This window comes from Echiichthys vipera (assembly GCF_963691815.1).
Source record: "Echiichthys vipera genome assembly, chromosome: 22".
Lineage (NCBI taxonomy): Eukaryota > Metazoa > Chordata > Actinopteri > Perciformes > Trachinidae > Echiichthys > Echiichthys vipera.
The window spans coordinates 17,643,398-17,659,818 of record NC_139847.1 but is presented as its reverse complement, the minus strand read 5'-3'; the positions used below and the strand labels follow the sequence as shown (position 1 = coordinate 17,659,818).

The following is a 16,421-nucleotide window of genomic DNA, read 5'->3' as shown; positions in this document are numbered from 1 at the left end:
TGTAGTTATGAAAGCTATGATTTGATAAGCAATGTACTTCATATTTATTCTAAATGAAAGGATGTACCACAAAGAACAAGCTGCACTAATGTGTGTAATGAAATTAGAAGCAGTGGAACCAGGCGCCATCACAAAAGGCTGTTTGTGCAGCATGACAGATCATATATAGTCATACACAGCTCATTAAAAGAACTGATGTAATGTAAAATATTCCAAACAGTTCCTCTATAGCTACTGAAATTGAGATAATTTAGGCGTTAATCTGGAACAAACACATTTCCTTTGTGTATGTGTCTGAACAGTGGTGGCGATACTGGTGGTAGAGGGTGTCCATAGTCATGTCAGTCAATTTCATATTAGGTTGCATACTGTATGCCATGAGTGCGAGTGTGTTGCTCCATATCAAGACAAATTGATTCATGGGCCTCATCCCTCCGATTGGGTTCCCTATCAATCAGGTCAACTGTGGGCTGCTGCTGAGGCCACAGAGATACCGTGGATACAGCGTGTAGGAGCCTTGAGGCCTAGGGCCTCACAGAGGGGGGATGGGTGAGAATGGGGTGTGTTGGCACCTATATCTGCCTTCAAACACAAGTTTAAATTTTGCAATTATTAATATAGGCGTGACATCTCATACTGTAGGACATGAGCAGGAAAATAAAGTAAACTACGAAACACTTAAACTTAATTTGACTTATGTTTAGTCCTGGGAAATGATTAAAGGGTAGCATATTTTCTTCAGGTAACGTTTTACTGGTTGCTTATGAAAATAGAGGTCAAATGTTTCCATGATAGCCTACTATTAACCATACCAATGTTTCACTCATTTGACAAATGATAATTTAAGTTTAAAATGCTGCACCGAGAGCAACTGATCGCCATCTCAGCATTTATCTAATGTCTTTAATCCTTCCATCAACACAAGTTCTATGTTTTTGTCTTCCTATTTTCACTTTCTTTCTTTGAAGTGACAGAAATAATCTTTGAATTTCTGTCTGTACAGTAGAAAAAAGGCAGCATCAGATTTTTATATTAGCACAGTTCAGATCAGATCCCTGCTGTGGCAATTTAAAATCTGATACCAGTTTCAGATCTTAGATTATGCAGGATAGAGAAACAGGTCGAGTGTGTTCATAAAGCAGCTGAATATGCTAAGAGCTTAGCATCTGTCATAATGAAGTATGAACTGTCTATGTTGGAGCAAAACCCTTTAAATTTAGACAAAGAAACGCACACATTATTGACAAAGGTATGAACACAATCAAAATGTGTGCAGTTCATGACACAAGGTGGTTTGGCGCAGTACAGTGGAAATGAAAACATAAATTGGAGGTCCAGTACAATATAAAGAATTACTTTATGAGGTTGATTGGAAATTAACTAAGCATGAATGATGTTTTCAGTTTAAACTTCTGTCTTTAACATGCCAATAAAAGATGCATTGATACATATTTTTTTCCGTTTTTGCTTTTGTTTTGTTCATTTCTTTTGTATTTGTGGTATCTTTGGCTGCTTCCTATTGTGTCATCATCATCCTAGATCTCTCCATGTTTCTTATTTTTATCCTGTAAAGCACATTGTAGATATTTTGATACAATTCCCTTCAGCTCTATTCCATTATTGATTACCTTTTTGACATCTGATGAAGATTGAGATGTCACCATTTAGATGATTTACAGACTGTGTGTGTGTGTGTGTGTGTGTGTGTGTGTGTGTGTGTGTGTGTGTGTGTGTGTGTGTGTGTGTGTGTGTGTGTGTGTGTGTGTGTGTGTGTGTGATTTATGATTAAATAATGATGCTTCAGTAGATACAACATTGGTAATTATTAGCTGTGTAACTGCCAAACATGAACCAATGTGACTGATATTCAGTGTGGTTATTTTGCTTGTCGTATAAATGTTCTTTTGTGGCTAACTGTGGCTGTAGAATTCAGCATTGTGGTATGGTAATATAAAAATATATTGAAATAGTGTATATTATGTATTATATATATACATATTTATAAAAACTAAGAATATGCATCTCATTATCTCATAATCAATAATGAATTAACAGTTGGAATCAATTAAGAGTGTGTGCTCCTTGTATCATCTATGCATGCAGTGTTACAGGAAGTGTTGTGAATATTTACCGATCATTTATTAAATTAGCCTGGGAGGTTTACACATATTTCATTAATATTAACTATCCAGATTTGTAGCTGGTGCAACTTCTTGTTGGGATATGTCTTACAGTTATTTCACATAATAAAAGATTCACATGTGCATCAGCCAGAGCTGTATATTAGCTAGGTCTGCCCCCGATCAATCAGTGGTCGTCATTAATATATATATATATATATATATATATATATATATATATATAAAGTTAAAAAATTATTTCAGATTCTAATTATGAATGTGTCAGAAAAATCATCAAGGAGAATGTCGGAACATGTTCAGGTAGCTAGGCTAACATTATGCTTAGGTCATGTTCGTCATGGATGAGTGATAGTTTTTCTTGTTTGCATGTAACCTTCTTGGGGGTCAACCTTGTTCTTTTCAGTGATCCCATAGTTTAGACGTCTTCCCTGACATTATTGGCTATTACTTATTAACTGTCTAACTGAGATGTACAGCCAAGGAACCTGCAGTGTTTAAAAAAAACAAAAAACACAGTGTCACAACTTCCTGTATCTGGCCCTTCAAATCAAAAAGCTCTCCAGCCTTCAGTCATCAATTTTCACTTAATTTTGACAAGAAGCAGCCCCAGATGTATTTTTCTTCCTGCGACCAATGAATATCGTCTAATAAAAAACATGATCTCATGTGGTGGTGCTTCCTATCTTCTGTTTGCAGTGTGCATTCACAGCCTCATCTACAGTGCCTATAGAACATCATGATGCCCTTTTGAAATAGTCACTTTTTTTTGTTTTACAGCCTGGAATGATAATACATAAAAATATATATTATCCAGCGTGATTTACACATTTTGCCTTACAATATTCAGTTGAAATTGTTTTTTTTTTCAAAATTTCTGAAACTTAATAAAAAATTTAAAACTAGAATACCAGGGTTGGAAAAGTGATGAGTCCCTGGATTTAATACTTTGTGGAGGCACCTTTTGCTTTAATTACAGCCATCAGACTGTTTGGATATGTCTCTATCAGCTAGGTGCACTTCCTTGGAGAACTGTTTGAATTCAGTCAAATGCTGTTGTTAATGGCAGATTTTCTGTAGGATTTAGGTCAGGGCTCTGACTATGAAACTCTGGACATTCTCCTTCCTGTCCTTTAGCCACTGTGTTGTTCTTATGGCAGTGTTTTTTGGGTCATTGTCATGCTGGAAGGTGAACCACCTGTCCATCAAGTGTCTAACAGATGGCTGCAAGTTTTCCTCAAGAATTTGGGTGTACTTGGCAGCATCTATTTTCCCTTCAATCCTGACCAACTGCCCAGTCACTGCTGAAGAGAAACAGGCCCACGACATAATGCTGGCAAACCATGCTTCACTGTAGGGATGGTTTGTTTTGGGTGTTGTGCTGTGTTTGATTTCTGCCATACAAAACTCTTAGAGTTCAGCCCAAAGAGTTCAGTTTTGGTCTCATCTGATCATAAAACCTTTTGCCACATGGCATCGGAATCTTCAATACGTTTTTTGGCATACTGTAAACAAGACTCAGTATGACACTTTTTTTCAGAAAAGGCTTATTTCCTGCCACCCTGCCATACATGTGAAACTTGTGAAATTGTTGTCACATGAACAGATTGACTGACCTCTGCCATTTGGACTTGTAACTCCTTCAAGGTCTCCATGGGCCTCTTGGTAGCTTCCCTGATCAGTCTTTTCCTGGCTCGGTCATCCATTTTGGAGGGGCGACCAGATCTAGGCAAGGTCTTGGTGGATCCATATGCCTTCCACTTCTGAACAATACTCTGAACGATCCTCAGAGGGAGAGTTAAAGTCTTTAAAATCTTTTTATATCCTTCTCCTAACTTGTGCCTATCCTCAACTTTATCCCGCAGCTCTTTTGAAAGCATATTTCCAATCATGGTGAATAATCCTCAAGGAACAGCTGATTTTATTCTGAAGTAAAATTAAAGTCACCACTGTTGATGTTAGATGGAGGCCAATTAACTTGTTGTGTAATTTGTAATTTGTTATTGGTGATACCTGAGCATGGTAATAATGGTTATTCTAAAGGGACTGATCGCTTTTCCAAAACTGCTTTTCTAGATTTAAATTTTTCATTAATTTTCAGATATTTTGAATGTTGTAAGGCAAAATGTATGAATCACGCTGGAAAAAAATGTATTTTTAAATATATAATCATCTCAGGCTGCATAACAAAAAAAAGTGACAATTTCAAAAGGGTATCATAGCTTTCTCTAGGCACTGGTACATCAAAACAGAAATTAATGCAATCAAGTTAGGGAATGAATGTAGTCAATTTCAAACAGTGACAGTGTAAAGATATATGTGTCTGTGATGGGGTGTGTTAATATGTGATAGACCCTGGGCAGTACCCAGCTGGATAATAAGTTGGTAATAAACTGTGGTTGTATGAATGTTTCCTCTAAGCTGTGTAGAGCTACAGGGCACCAAGACCCATCTACAGACTGGCTCTATAGTTAGCACAACCCCTGCTGCTCTCATAATATACCCACACAATTTTCCTCACATGCCAGCTCTTTCTCAACCCCCTTTCATGGAGTCAAATCAACCTAATAGATATGCAATGAGTCTGCCGAGCATTATAATGAAGTTCAGTAATGGGCTCACACTAAAGGACATTGTATGGATCAATGAGAAGGAGGAAGTATGAACAGAAATAATAGGTTACTTTAAGAGAGAGCTGTAAGGTTAGGTCAAGACTATGGGATAAATTGTATTGGAGGCTTTATTTTTCTGTTAATCATCTTGCTTCCTTACAATCCTGCTAGTCTTACAAGAGTATGTGTGCACACTGCATGAACATAAAACAAAAACAACTCTTAGACACCAAGCTAACCTCCTCGACAAGCTTTGTTCTCCCAGAACCTTTCATCTCTGTATACTGTTTTTCCCAGAGTTCCCAACACATCCGTCTTTGTAACCACACTCCTAAACTCTTTCTCAAGAGAAGCAGCTTTCCCTCACAGTGTAAACTGTGTCTCACCCTATTGTAAGTTAAAGTATCTCAGGACTTGCTTAGAAATGCAACCTCTGTCATAAAATGAACTTACTTACTTCCACAAAGCTTGCATTACTTTTACAATACGTGACAAAGGCGTTTAAGAACTTGAAACAGAATTCTAATTAGTAAATACAGCAAGTAAGTATCTTCTTTGCCGTGATCTCAAAACAGGATGGAAAGATTAAGTCATGGTTTTTTTTGAGTGAAGGAAATCAAACATGAATGTTGGTGGTCTGTGCAACTTCTCTTTGATTTGAGGATTAGAGCTATGGACTGCTCATCGCTGTCTGAACAATTACTCTGAGGCTAATAGAAGCAGACGCTGTTAATCTTCACATGCTGGAACCAATGTAGATCTAGCGGTGCTCTCCATCTCTTATTCCTAGTGTGTAGTCCCACGTCCCTCAGCTGAATACACTCAGCTCAATGATCACAAACTATCGGCACGCCATCATTTATAACAATCTGATGCAATTTCTCAGCAGTCAAGATATCACAGTTTAATTTATTCGTTAGCGACGAGACAAAGATCAAATATAACAGCAGTAGGTTTGATTGATTGCCATGTCAGGGATTTCTCCAGCCTCCAAAAAGAAGTCAGCAGAGTAGTTGCAGAGTCATTGTCAGCAACATTAACATTTTACAAGTCAGGATGTATTATCATTAGTGTAAATTATGTTATTTCTAAGCCACACCATAGTCACACTGAATCTAGAGCCAGACCTCAATAGCTTTATACTGTGAGAACTATACTGGGAGAAACAAACAATTAATTTTCCAGCTAGCATTAAAGGGTTAGTTCACCCTACCCCAATCAAAAATACAAATTTCCTCTTACCTGTAGTATTGGAGATACCAGCCGTAGAAATGTCTAACTTCTCTGGAATATACTGTATTTCAAACTAGAGTGGTGCTCAAAGCGCCAAAAAAATACAACAGCGTTTTCCCTTTCCAGTAATCATGACCCCACTACTTAAGATACAGATCCGGTTGTGAGCAGTTTCCTTGTAGGTGCTTTTTTCTTTCTACTGAACTACACTTGCTAACCATATCACCACGCACAATGAAGTGTTGAAGTGTGTGAACATTGGCTGAGTTCATAATAACATTCTTTTCATTTTTACTTTTAGTATGTACTGCAGCTGCCATAACAGTGTGTACTGTAGTTTTCCATTAAATTGCGCCTTGATCTTTGACCCTCTTGCTACTCTAGTGCTTTGCCAAAAAGTCTGGGTCAGAATAGCTAGTAAAGCATGTTGGCTTGTATTCTGCAAAATGCGACCAAATGCAGTAGGGCATCCTGATATTTTTTATTTCCATATTGCAGTTGACATAGTACTTTACAATGTATTGGGACATATTTTTTTATTTCTGGCTAACTCAATAGTATGGTAGCATGGGTTTTGAAACGCAGGGATAATTATGTCGTCAACGTTACTGCTAGCTAACCTGAGCTAACTAGCACTAAAGCTCAGCTAAGAGGCCATTAATGTGTACATCTCATGCTGCCATGAGCATGAGCTCCTAATCCATGACTATACTTCCCTGTGTGTGTTTCTGTTGGCAGGTGTGGTAGCAGAAGGAAAATAGTTCCTACATAATCATAACCTGGTCTGTGGATTATGTTGAGAAACTGGGTCATGATTTCTGGAAAGAGGAATAGTTCCATTATAGTCAAGAGAAGACAGAGACCTTTACAGCTGATATCGACCAAAACAACCTAGAATGATAGATAGCACTACAGGTAAGAGAAACAAATACTGTATGTATGTATAGATAGACTGTGGGATGAACTGTCTCTTAAATATCTGTTCTGACTGTGAAATGACAGCCTGAGAGGCTGTGTTAAGACATTTATATCTAGAGGTAAGGGTTGCAGGGTAAACCAATACTAGAAAGGTACCGCGGTATCCGGCCGCTAAAAACGACAGTAAGGGGAAGCCCACGGACACCAAAAAGCCCATTTGACCAATGACCAACTTGGAGAAACATCGAGCTGACAGACATGCAGACTTTTTCAAAGAGTTCAGAGAGCTGCAGGTTAGAGATAGATGACATAAATATCCCCCAAATGTAACGTGAAGTCAAGCAAGTGTTTATTTTGTGACATGCAAACTTTATTTACCGCAAGAGTTGCAGGAGGCAGTCAGGGGTAAAGCATACTGTTTAACTGTCCGATGTGGTTCACACATCTTTGTATGGAAACAGTTCACACTGGAGACATTAACTTCACCAGAACATGCAGTGGTGTATGCATGTATGCTGATCAACAACATAACGCCAAGAACCTTAAAATAGTCAAAGAATTGTCCAGATAATAACAAACATGTTCTTGTTTTCATATGTCCATGTTCTGTGACATATCTTTTTTATTTTTTTAAACAGCTGCATAATCATTTTATTGTTGATATAACACGTTAAGTAGCTATAAAGCTCAGTAGCTTTAACAAATGTATATATTTTTAATTTGACTTTTTAGGTTTAAGTGTTTTAATATATAAAAATAAATAAATAATTTTAGGTTCCACATTATGTCATCAAATTTTTTATCCCATTACTTTTGATGATATTTTAGTCTTAAGCCGTGGTATCGTTTCAGTATCGGTATTAAAATATTTTACGCAGGCTTTGTACCGAAGTCATAATTTTGGTAGCGTGACAACACTACTAGAGGTCCATATCCAACCATCCAAGCCAGCTCTAAAAGAGAAGAAATAATGACAACAACAACAACAACCAAGACTGCATGTATTACATTTCTAATCCACAAACAACAGAAAAATACAAATACATATAAAAGGAGAAAGCTGTATCAAATAATAATATCATTGTCAAAACCATCCTGTCAGGATATTCATGAGTGGAAACAGGTAAGACAAGGTGTCCACTGACAATTTAAAAATCTAAAGAGGAAAACTTTAACAAGGGAAAGACACATTTTACCGTTGATTGCAAATGTATTCTGAGCTAATCAGGATTGAGTCAAAATGTGAGATGGTTATCAATGCCACAGGAATGAGAGCCTGTTTAAATAGAGGCATACTAAAAGTGTCCCCCCTCCCCCGTCTATCTATCATTCTGCAGTCTGCATATCCATATATCCTCATACATTTCCTGATCCACGTTACCGCTATTTAGCCACCAGTGTGTTAAGACACAGTGGAGCAGAAAATGGCATAAATGGGGCCTCAAATTGAGAAAATTAGTGGCCGTTTAATTGTAGCAAGTTAAACTGGTTCCCTGTGGTAGGGGATCGAAGCCGGACGCCTTGAATAGTAATTATCTCAGGTAGCTATCTCATTATCGCCCTCCTCTAGTATGTTAATGTAGCCACAGGCTTCAGAGTTATATGGTGGATTTTGTTGTGCTCTTTTGAGGCCGTGCTGTTTATCACCAGGCAGGGAAAATCACTTAAGTACTGGTTGCGTTTCCAGGGAAAATAGAGTGTTTTTATTGTCTTGGTTTCCGTGTTTGTGGTTGATGTTTAAGACCTGTTCAATTAAGTAGCCAGGCTGCTGCTATCAAACGGAACATTGCCTCAGTGTGCAGAATTTTAATGATCAAGGTGATGAAAGAAATTCATAAATTAGGACAGTTATGAACCGTTCCAATGTTGCCAGTGGGGCTGCTCCTACATGCCTGTATTAGCCAAGAATATAGCAAGTTTACATAATGAATTTGTCGACTGTGAATAAATACACAACGCTAGACTTTGCGAGTTGTATGAAATGAACTACCACAGATTAAAAAAGAAAAAGGCTCCAGATGTTGACACATTTTTTGAATGTTTGTCTGACTATTGGACATTTTAGATGGGGAGTGTAGAGAAAAACAATGTGTTCTACTAAGTGCCACCCTCCACACAACACAGAGCCCGAATCCCTCATTTCCTCATCCTAATTGTAGATGTGTGGTTCACTGAGCATCCTTAGTGCCATGTGCGGTGAGCATGCCAATCCCATTGCAGTATCAGCTTGAAGAGACTTCTGCTGGCTCTGACTAGCCTGAGGTTGGCATTCAACGGAGGGAGAGAGAAAAAAAGAGAAAGAGAGATGCTAATCATCTGAGCATAGGAGAACAAGGCTTGAGAGAAACAGACAGAGAGATGTGCACAGAAAGATGCCAATGCCATTTTTTGGAGTCAGAATGAAACTCAGCAATAGGATAAGGATCTGTGTTTGTAGTGTGTCTGCCTGCCTCTACATTTTAGGGACAACAATTACCTCTGCAACTACTTGCCTCACAAGCCTTGCAGTGAACAGAAAAACTTCACTGTCTAGAAAAACAGCAATTTTCTTTCATATCCCCCAATGTGCGCAGAACAATTAATACATGTATAACGATAAAATAAATAAGCTGCTCAGAAAAACTATGATGACTGGTTTGTGTAATCTTTCTTGAAATGTCTACAAAATATGCACGTACAAAAATGTTCTCATGCTAGAATTATGTTTAATCTGCAGATGGACACAGAAACAGCTTGTATCTCAAAAGCAAAACTAAATTATCTCCCTCTTCTTTGCCCAGTGGTCTTAATGAAGATGAAACTCAATTTGCGCCACCTCCCCCAGATCAAATTCTAATTAGCTTTTTATTCTTCCCTCTCTAGATCTTGATTATTGCAGGGTGGTAAGAAATAAGTGTGGTATTTGAGACTTTGTCCCCACTCTGCACTACACCCCGGGGATTAACATGTCCCCACAGACGGAGAAAATGCTACATTAATATTCAGAAAACATCAGACCCCTGGGCAAGATATTCGCTGGACACGCACACACACACACAAACACACACACACACACACACACACACACACACACACACACACACACACACACACACACACACACACACACAAAAATTATTTGCATATAGGGATCAGGAGACATGGTTGAATTATTACAGCACAGAACTCACATAGGGAAAATATTCACCGTGGGTTTGGTTTAAAAACAGTTTATCATGACTTTGTGAGAATGACTGCATGTTTTTCTCATTGCATCCTTCGAATTCTGCTGTCCTGATTACTATTTCAAGTTCATATTGCATAGTAATGTATGCACTGCCAGCAAGATAAAGCTAATTATTAAGGAGGCAATTGATAACACTGAAATATTACTAGAGCAAGAGTGTCTGCTGCAGTGCTGTGAGCTAGAGTTTTTAACTCTACCCATCTCATTTTCTCGCTGTTTGTTGATACGTCCCATTAGTCTGTCCATCTCTGCTCTCATCCCACTAACCAAATCAGATCCCTCGCCCATGCCTTCCTTCCCCACCGACTCCAAATGATATGCTGATGGAAAGTTAGCATACTGTGACATGTCAGCATATTTACAGATAAAGCCTCTATCTGCATTTTAATACATGTCTTAATGGTCCATAGCACTTGGCCTAGTACACAACAACATGGAGGATGAAATGGAATGTGCCCATAACTTTGCATCTCTCACTCATATGTTACTTGAATGGGAAGGTCATTTGGAAATTTAGTGCAATGGGGAAGAGTAAGCTAAAAGAAAGTGAGCCGTTAATAGTCGGATGGATAAGCATTGTACGTCTGAATTGCTACCAAAAGTCCCATTCAAACATAGGAAGCACTCAACCACACAGATTAAAAGTCTGATAGGTGTAACATGGAAATCCACCTGAGGCAGATGAATAATAAATAATGGGAGAAGAAAACTATTAACCTCATGCACATAGCAAGTCGTTCACTAAAATTCATACCTCCAAATCTGAAGTACTGCATCTCAGCCACTACATAGTTCCCTCCCACACACTTAATAAACAAAATAAAAAACATGACAGAGGAACAACTTGTTGAATCCTGGATCCTGGCTCCCAAACTGGCTGTTAATTTGCAGAAAGCTTTAAAATGTGCATTAACTTTCCAAGTCATGGCATCAGGAGGTGGTCCCCTGAGATGGTAACTGCCCTGAGAGACTGTTACAACACCACAGTCTGGGATGTGCTGATCGACCCGCATGGTGAGGACATAGAGGGGATGACACATTGTCTGACGGAGTACCTGAACTGCTGTGCTGACGTGGTCTCCCCTGTCAAGATGTCCGCTGTTACCATAATAACAAGCCATGGGTAACGCAGGAAGTTAAGGCTGTCCTCAACAAGAAGAAGGCAGCACAGCAGGAGGTGAAACACTGTGTGAGGGAAGCGAAGGAAAGATATAGGAGGAAGGTGGAGGAGAAGCTGAGGGAGAACAACATGAGGGAAGGTCTGAGGGCCATTACAGGCCACAACACAAAGACCAGAGCTAATGGGGGGACAATAGAGAGGGCGGACAAGCTGAATGACTTCTTTAACAGGTTAAACCAGCCCTTGTCCCCCCACCCCCACCTTCACTGCAGCCATCTCTCCTTCTTCCCTCTACACACCACCCCCCTGACACCACAACAACACCCCCTCCTCCTTAACCTCAACACAATCCCTGCCTCACATCACCACAGACGAGGTCAGAGGAAAGCTGAGGAAGCTCCGGCCCAGGAAAGTAGCAGGCCTGGATAAAGTGTGTCCGAGACTACTGAAGACCTGTGCTGCAGAACTGGTGGAACCACTACAACGGATCTTCAACCTTAGCCTGCAGCTAGGGAGAGTGCCTACCCTCTGGAATATATCCTGCATCGTTCCGGTTCCCAAGAAGAACAGGCTCAGCAAGCTGAATGACTTCCGACCGGTGGCACTTACTTCACACCTGATGAAGACATTGGAGCGGCTCTTCCTCGGCCTCCTCAGACCGCAGGTACAACACGCCCAGGACTGCCTGCAGGACTGCCTGCAGTTTGCATACCAGCCAGATCTTAGTGTGGAGGATGCCATCCTCTACATGCTCCACTCCCATCTGGATAAGGGAAGCGGCACAGTGAGGAGTCTCTTCTTGGACCTCTCCAGTGCCTTTAATACCATCCAGCCCCCTATACATTAGGAAAAACTGAACAGAATGGGAGCGGACCCCGACCTGGTGGACTGGGTCAGAGACTACCTCACAGACAGGCCACAGTAGGTCAGGCTGAAGGACACAATGTCTGACACTGTGGTCAGCAGCACTGGAGCCCCCACAGTGCCGGCCCCTCTTCTCTTCTCCCTGCACACCTCAGACTTCTGCTACAACTCGGCCATGACACATGTATCAGGGGTGACAGAGAGGAGGAGTGTCAGAGTCTGGTGGGGGACTTTGCGCTCTGGTGCCACACTAACCACCTACAGCTCCAAGACGAAAGAGCTGGTCATTGATTTTGGGAGGTCCAAACCAAGACGGCGACCAGTCCTGCTAGAGGGAGCTGAGGTGGAGGCTGTGGACTCGATTTGAAAACACACACCATCCAACTGTACAGGAAGACACAAAGCAGGTTTCACTTCCTGAGGAGACTGCGGTCCTTCAACATTTGCAGCAAACTGCTGTGGATTTTTACCAGTCTGTGGTCACCACTGTCTTCTTCTACATTGTGGTGTGCTGGGGGGGGCAGCATATCCAAGAAGGACACCTCCAGACTGGATAAATTGATCAGTTGGGCCGGCTCTGTGGTCGGCATGAAACTGGACTCGCTAGTGACGGTGGCAGAGAGGAGGACACTAGACAAACTGCTGGACATTATGAACATTGCCAGCCACCCCTTGCACACCGTCATCAGCCACCAGAGTGTAGGACCAACCAAGTGTAGGACCAACAGGCTCAAGAACTCCTTTGTCCCTCAGGCCATCACACTCTACAACTCCTCACTCGGCGGTAAGGAGGAAATAAAGAGGACAGAAGGGAAGGAGTGGGAGCCACGCACTGTGCAATTAATAATCTACTCTTACATACCTGGACACTTATCTTCCTTTTTTGTGCAATAACTTTATTCACCACCTAAGTGCAAAAATTTAATCTTACTGCTGCTTCTGTCATATACAGTCATACATATGTTATCTTATACATTTCCTCTACATTTAACTAATCTGATTTAATTTTCTGTAAATTTCATTTGACCTGTACTCTTACATCTACCTCATATATATTTGACTAAGAGTTTATTACTTACTGTTTATTGTTTTTTATACTTTCTGTATTTATTTAACTAAGAGATAATTAGTTATCCTATACTGTATTATTTTTACATCTCCCTTTTGTAAGCTGCTGGAAACTCAATTTCCTTGCGGGAGTCATCCCAAAGGGATCAATAAAGAGAAGTCTAAGTCTAATGCAGTTTATGAGATCCACAAAGTAGGGACATAAAATTAAAGGTAATATAGAAGGCAATATGAGGGCTGCAGAGTGATTAACTTTGCAGTTCTTCAAACAAAAGTTTCTTGCACATTTTCTACAGCAGCTGTAATTAAAAGAGATAATTGGCAGTTTGTTTGTGTGCCTGTTAATTTTCACATGCCTAATTGCACTTTATAATAAATATGGGCTGTAACCTTTCAGTTGCTATGGCAGCAGTAAGATATGAAAGAACATGCAGAGGGTGCAGAAGTATAGGCATATGTCGACTTACCAACTTGAGATGAGTCACCTGTGGAGGAAGAAAATAAGAGAGAAAAAAGAAAAGATGGATTAGTTCAAAGCAGCAAAGCAAAATGTCACTTAATTACGCCTGCTCACAAAGAGAATGCTATGAAAATGAGATATAATAATACTGGGAGAAAAAGAAAAGTCACACTGCTGTTAGTATTAGATATCTACTAGGGTGCTATTCCTCAACAGAGGAACCAGGAATGTTCAGAAGGCAGGATTCATATTTTATTTATAAAACAAGTATTGAAGGTCATAAGAAGATGACAACAGCTAACTTTTTGACATTCACTTTCCACTGCTCTGTATTCCTAGAACTCAAACTCATTAAAAAAAAGACTGTGCTTCTAAAATATATTCTCCCTAACTACCATGTCTTTGTGAGTTTTAAAACACTAGATTATCCAACTTTATCAATTAAAGTGTTTTAACATAAGCAACCTAGCCAAGATGAATAATAATAACATAAAATATGAGGCAAGAAAAAAGAGAGAATTAGAAACAGAATGACATGGCACATCAACATCTGAGGTCCAGGTAGACTTTACACCACACACAGTTAAAGTCCCGCGTGTGATAGAGATAGATTGAGAAAGAGGAATGAAGAGAGTTAGGGAAGAAATTCAAAGTTGAACGGAGATTCAAAGAACCCCCAACGCCTCACCACACTGCTTAATAAAAGGGGGAAGACAGCTGACTCATACTCCTTGTGGATTCCTTCCAATGTTTGATGGATGAAAAAATAAGAATGCATAATTTTAATCTGGAATATTGATCCATGCTGTCCGGTCAAATTCCTAATTAAGGATGGGAGCTGTTGGCAGGTCATACTGTACGTATTAAACAAGCAAGTGTTAAGATCAATTCAGGGTGGAGGTGCATCCAATTAACTTGTGAAAGTTTAATTTTTTTTTTTTCTTAGGGAAGTTCAGCTATACACAGAAGATTTTCTATGCCCCCTGCACATTTTGAGATTGCCTTGGAGCCTTCTGGTTAGTAACCTGTTGCATATTATATTCCAGGACATACTGTAGGTGAAACCGTCTGATCAGCAGTACTGTAGTTATAGTGTTTTGTGTGATAAAACGGCATTTGAAGATAACTTCTGGTTCATAACATTTAAGAGCGACAATATTTTTTAAGAAGCTCAAGATGACCCTGTTTTGTGCATAACCTTGTACTATTGAATAAATGATGATCATGTCATGTAATTTATTGACACAATTACATCACATATTGTGCATATGCAATGTGTGGAAAAATTAGAAGATTGTTTAACTACAAGGGGAAAAAGAGAAGCTTTAAATAAACGTAATGGTGTTTAATGTTTTTAATGGCTCTGTTTGTTTTTCTACATAAAATGCATACAAAAAGCCCATGAGCTCACACAAATGCAAGCCATGAACAAAGCGGCCCAGTATAGGATGCCTTCCTTACTGGCAGGATGGCTACCAAGGTGAAAAGAAGCTTCTTCAGTCCCAACACATGGAGCTGACCAAAAACCCCCGCCAGAGCAGATGGATCACAGGGCACTTTGCCTTGCAGTACCAACATTATTCTTGATCTATAGTCCAGGCACAAGAGCTGAGACAGAGCTTGGGCTAAATGTCCACAGTGGTGGATGAAAAAAAAGAACAGGTCCAGGAAAGAACAGAATCAATAGGTTTGCTCCCTGGCCTTGTTTGTTAATATCCTGGATTTTGACAAGGATATCTCCAGCTCCCAAGTGGCATCAGCTGCCCTGCTTGCCTTGACATCAACAAACATGCTCTTACACATGGGGGTAAAGAGGCAAAGATAGCAAATTAAGTGATCGTTGTTCAAACATAGCTTGCCTTTCCACTTCTCCCAGGCCACAAGCACAACAGAGGAGACAACGATGTACAAAGCGACATGTGTGGGACACAGGGCTGGGGTGTTTTATTGATGATAAATCATTCTAAAGAGCTGATAGGCCACAGGGGCAAAGCTATAAAATCTCTAGTGACCCCTGTAATATAGTAAATAACCCCAGCTGGATACCATCAACAGTTTTGGGGGTGCTCAGTATTTCATGAGGGAAACATATTGAGGCCAAGGCTGGTGGGCTGTGTATCGTCAGCCACATTTTCCACATTGTATGATATCCCTCATTACACCAAAAAATGAATGTAACTTTTTGTGACCACAGTACCATCATGGAAAAGGCAAGTTGCAAATGACCCTTGACCCCTCTCCCCCAACTCAGTATCATAGCTGAGAGGTAGTGGCCCATGTCTGCCATTGATTTACTTTCCATCTCTTGCCACACTCTCTGCACCACTTAGCTATCAACTCTTCTTGCTCATATGTGTAGAGAGAGGGGAATGTATCCTGAATACGACACACATGAATGAGTGAGACACACACACACACACACACACACACACAAACACACACATACACACACACACACACACACACACACACACACACACACAAACACATACGAAGGGTGACTGTTCACAGCTGATTGTAGTATGAAAAACTGTATCAGGAATTGGACAAGAAAAACTGAGTTTGTTTAGAAAGTGCATGATTCTGAGTGTAAATGAATATTAAAGACCTCCCATATTCATGATGAGAAACCTTTATGATTTCTATGTTGCACTCTGTTTTCTTTACAGCTTTACTAACTTGCACCCACACATAAACATCATTTATGTGTTCAGAGTTGCTACTAAAAAAAAAGCACAAGAGACGTTAAGACAAAGAGACAGTGGGCATAAGGCAACATAAA

General features: G+C 39.9%; 1 protein-coding gene across 1 annotated transcript in view; it reads right to left on the bottom strand.

The window, feature by feature from the left end:
* nrxn2b (neurexin 2b) overlaps positions 1 to 16,421 on the bottom strand; it is a gene marked incomplete at both ends in the record, with an annotated part of 653,173 nt that overhangs the window by 486,601 nt on the left and 150,151 nt on the right. The window contains one exon of the mRNA XM_083937460.1: positions 13,647 to 13,664. Coding sequence (XP_083793586.1) covers positions 13,647 to 13,664 — 18 coding nt within the window. The remainder of the gene's footprint in view (positions 1 to 13,646; positions 13,665 to 16,421) is intronic.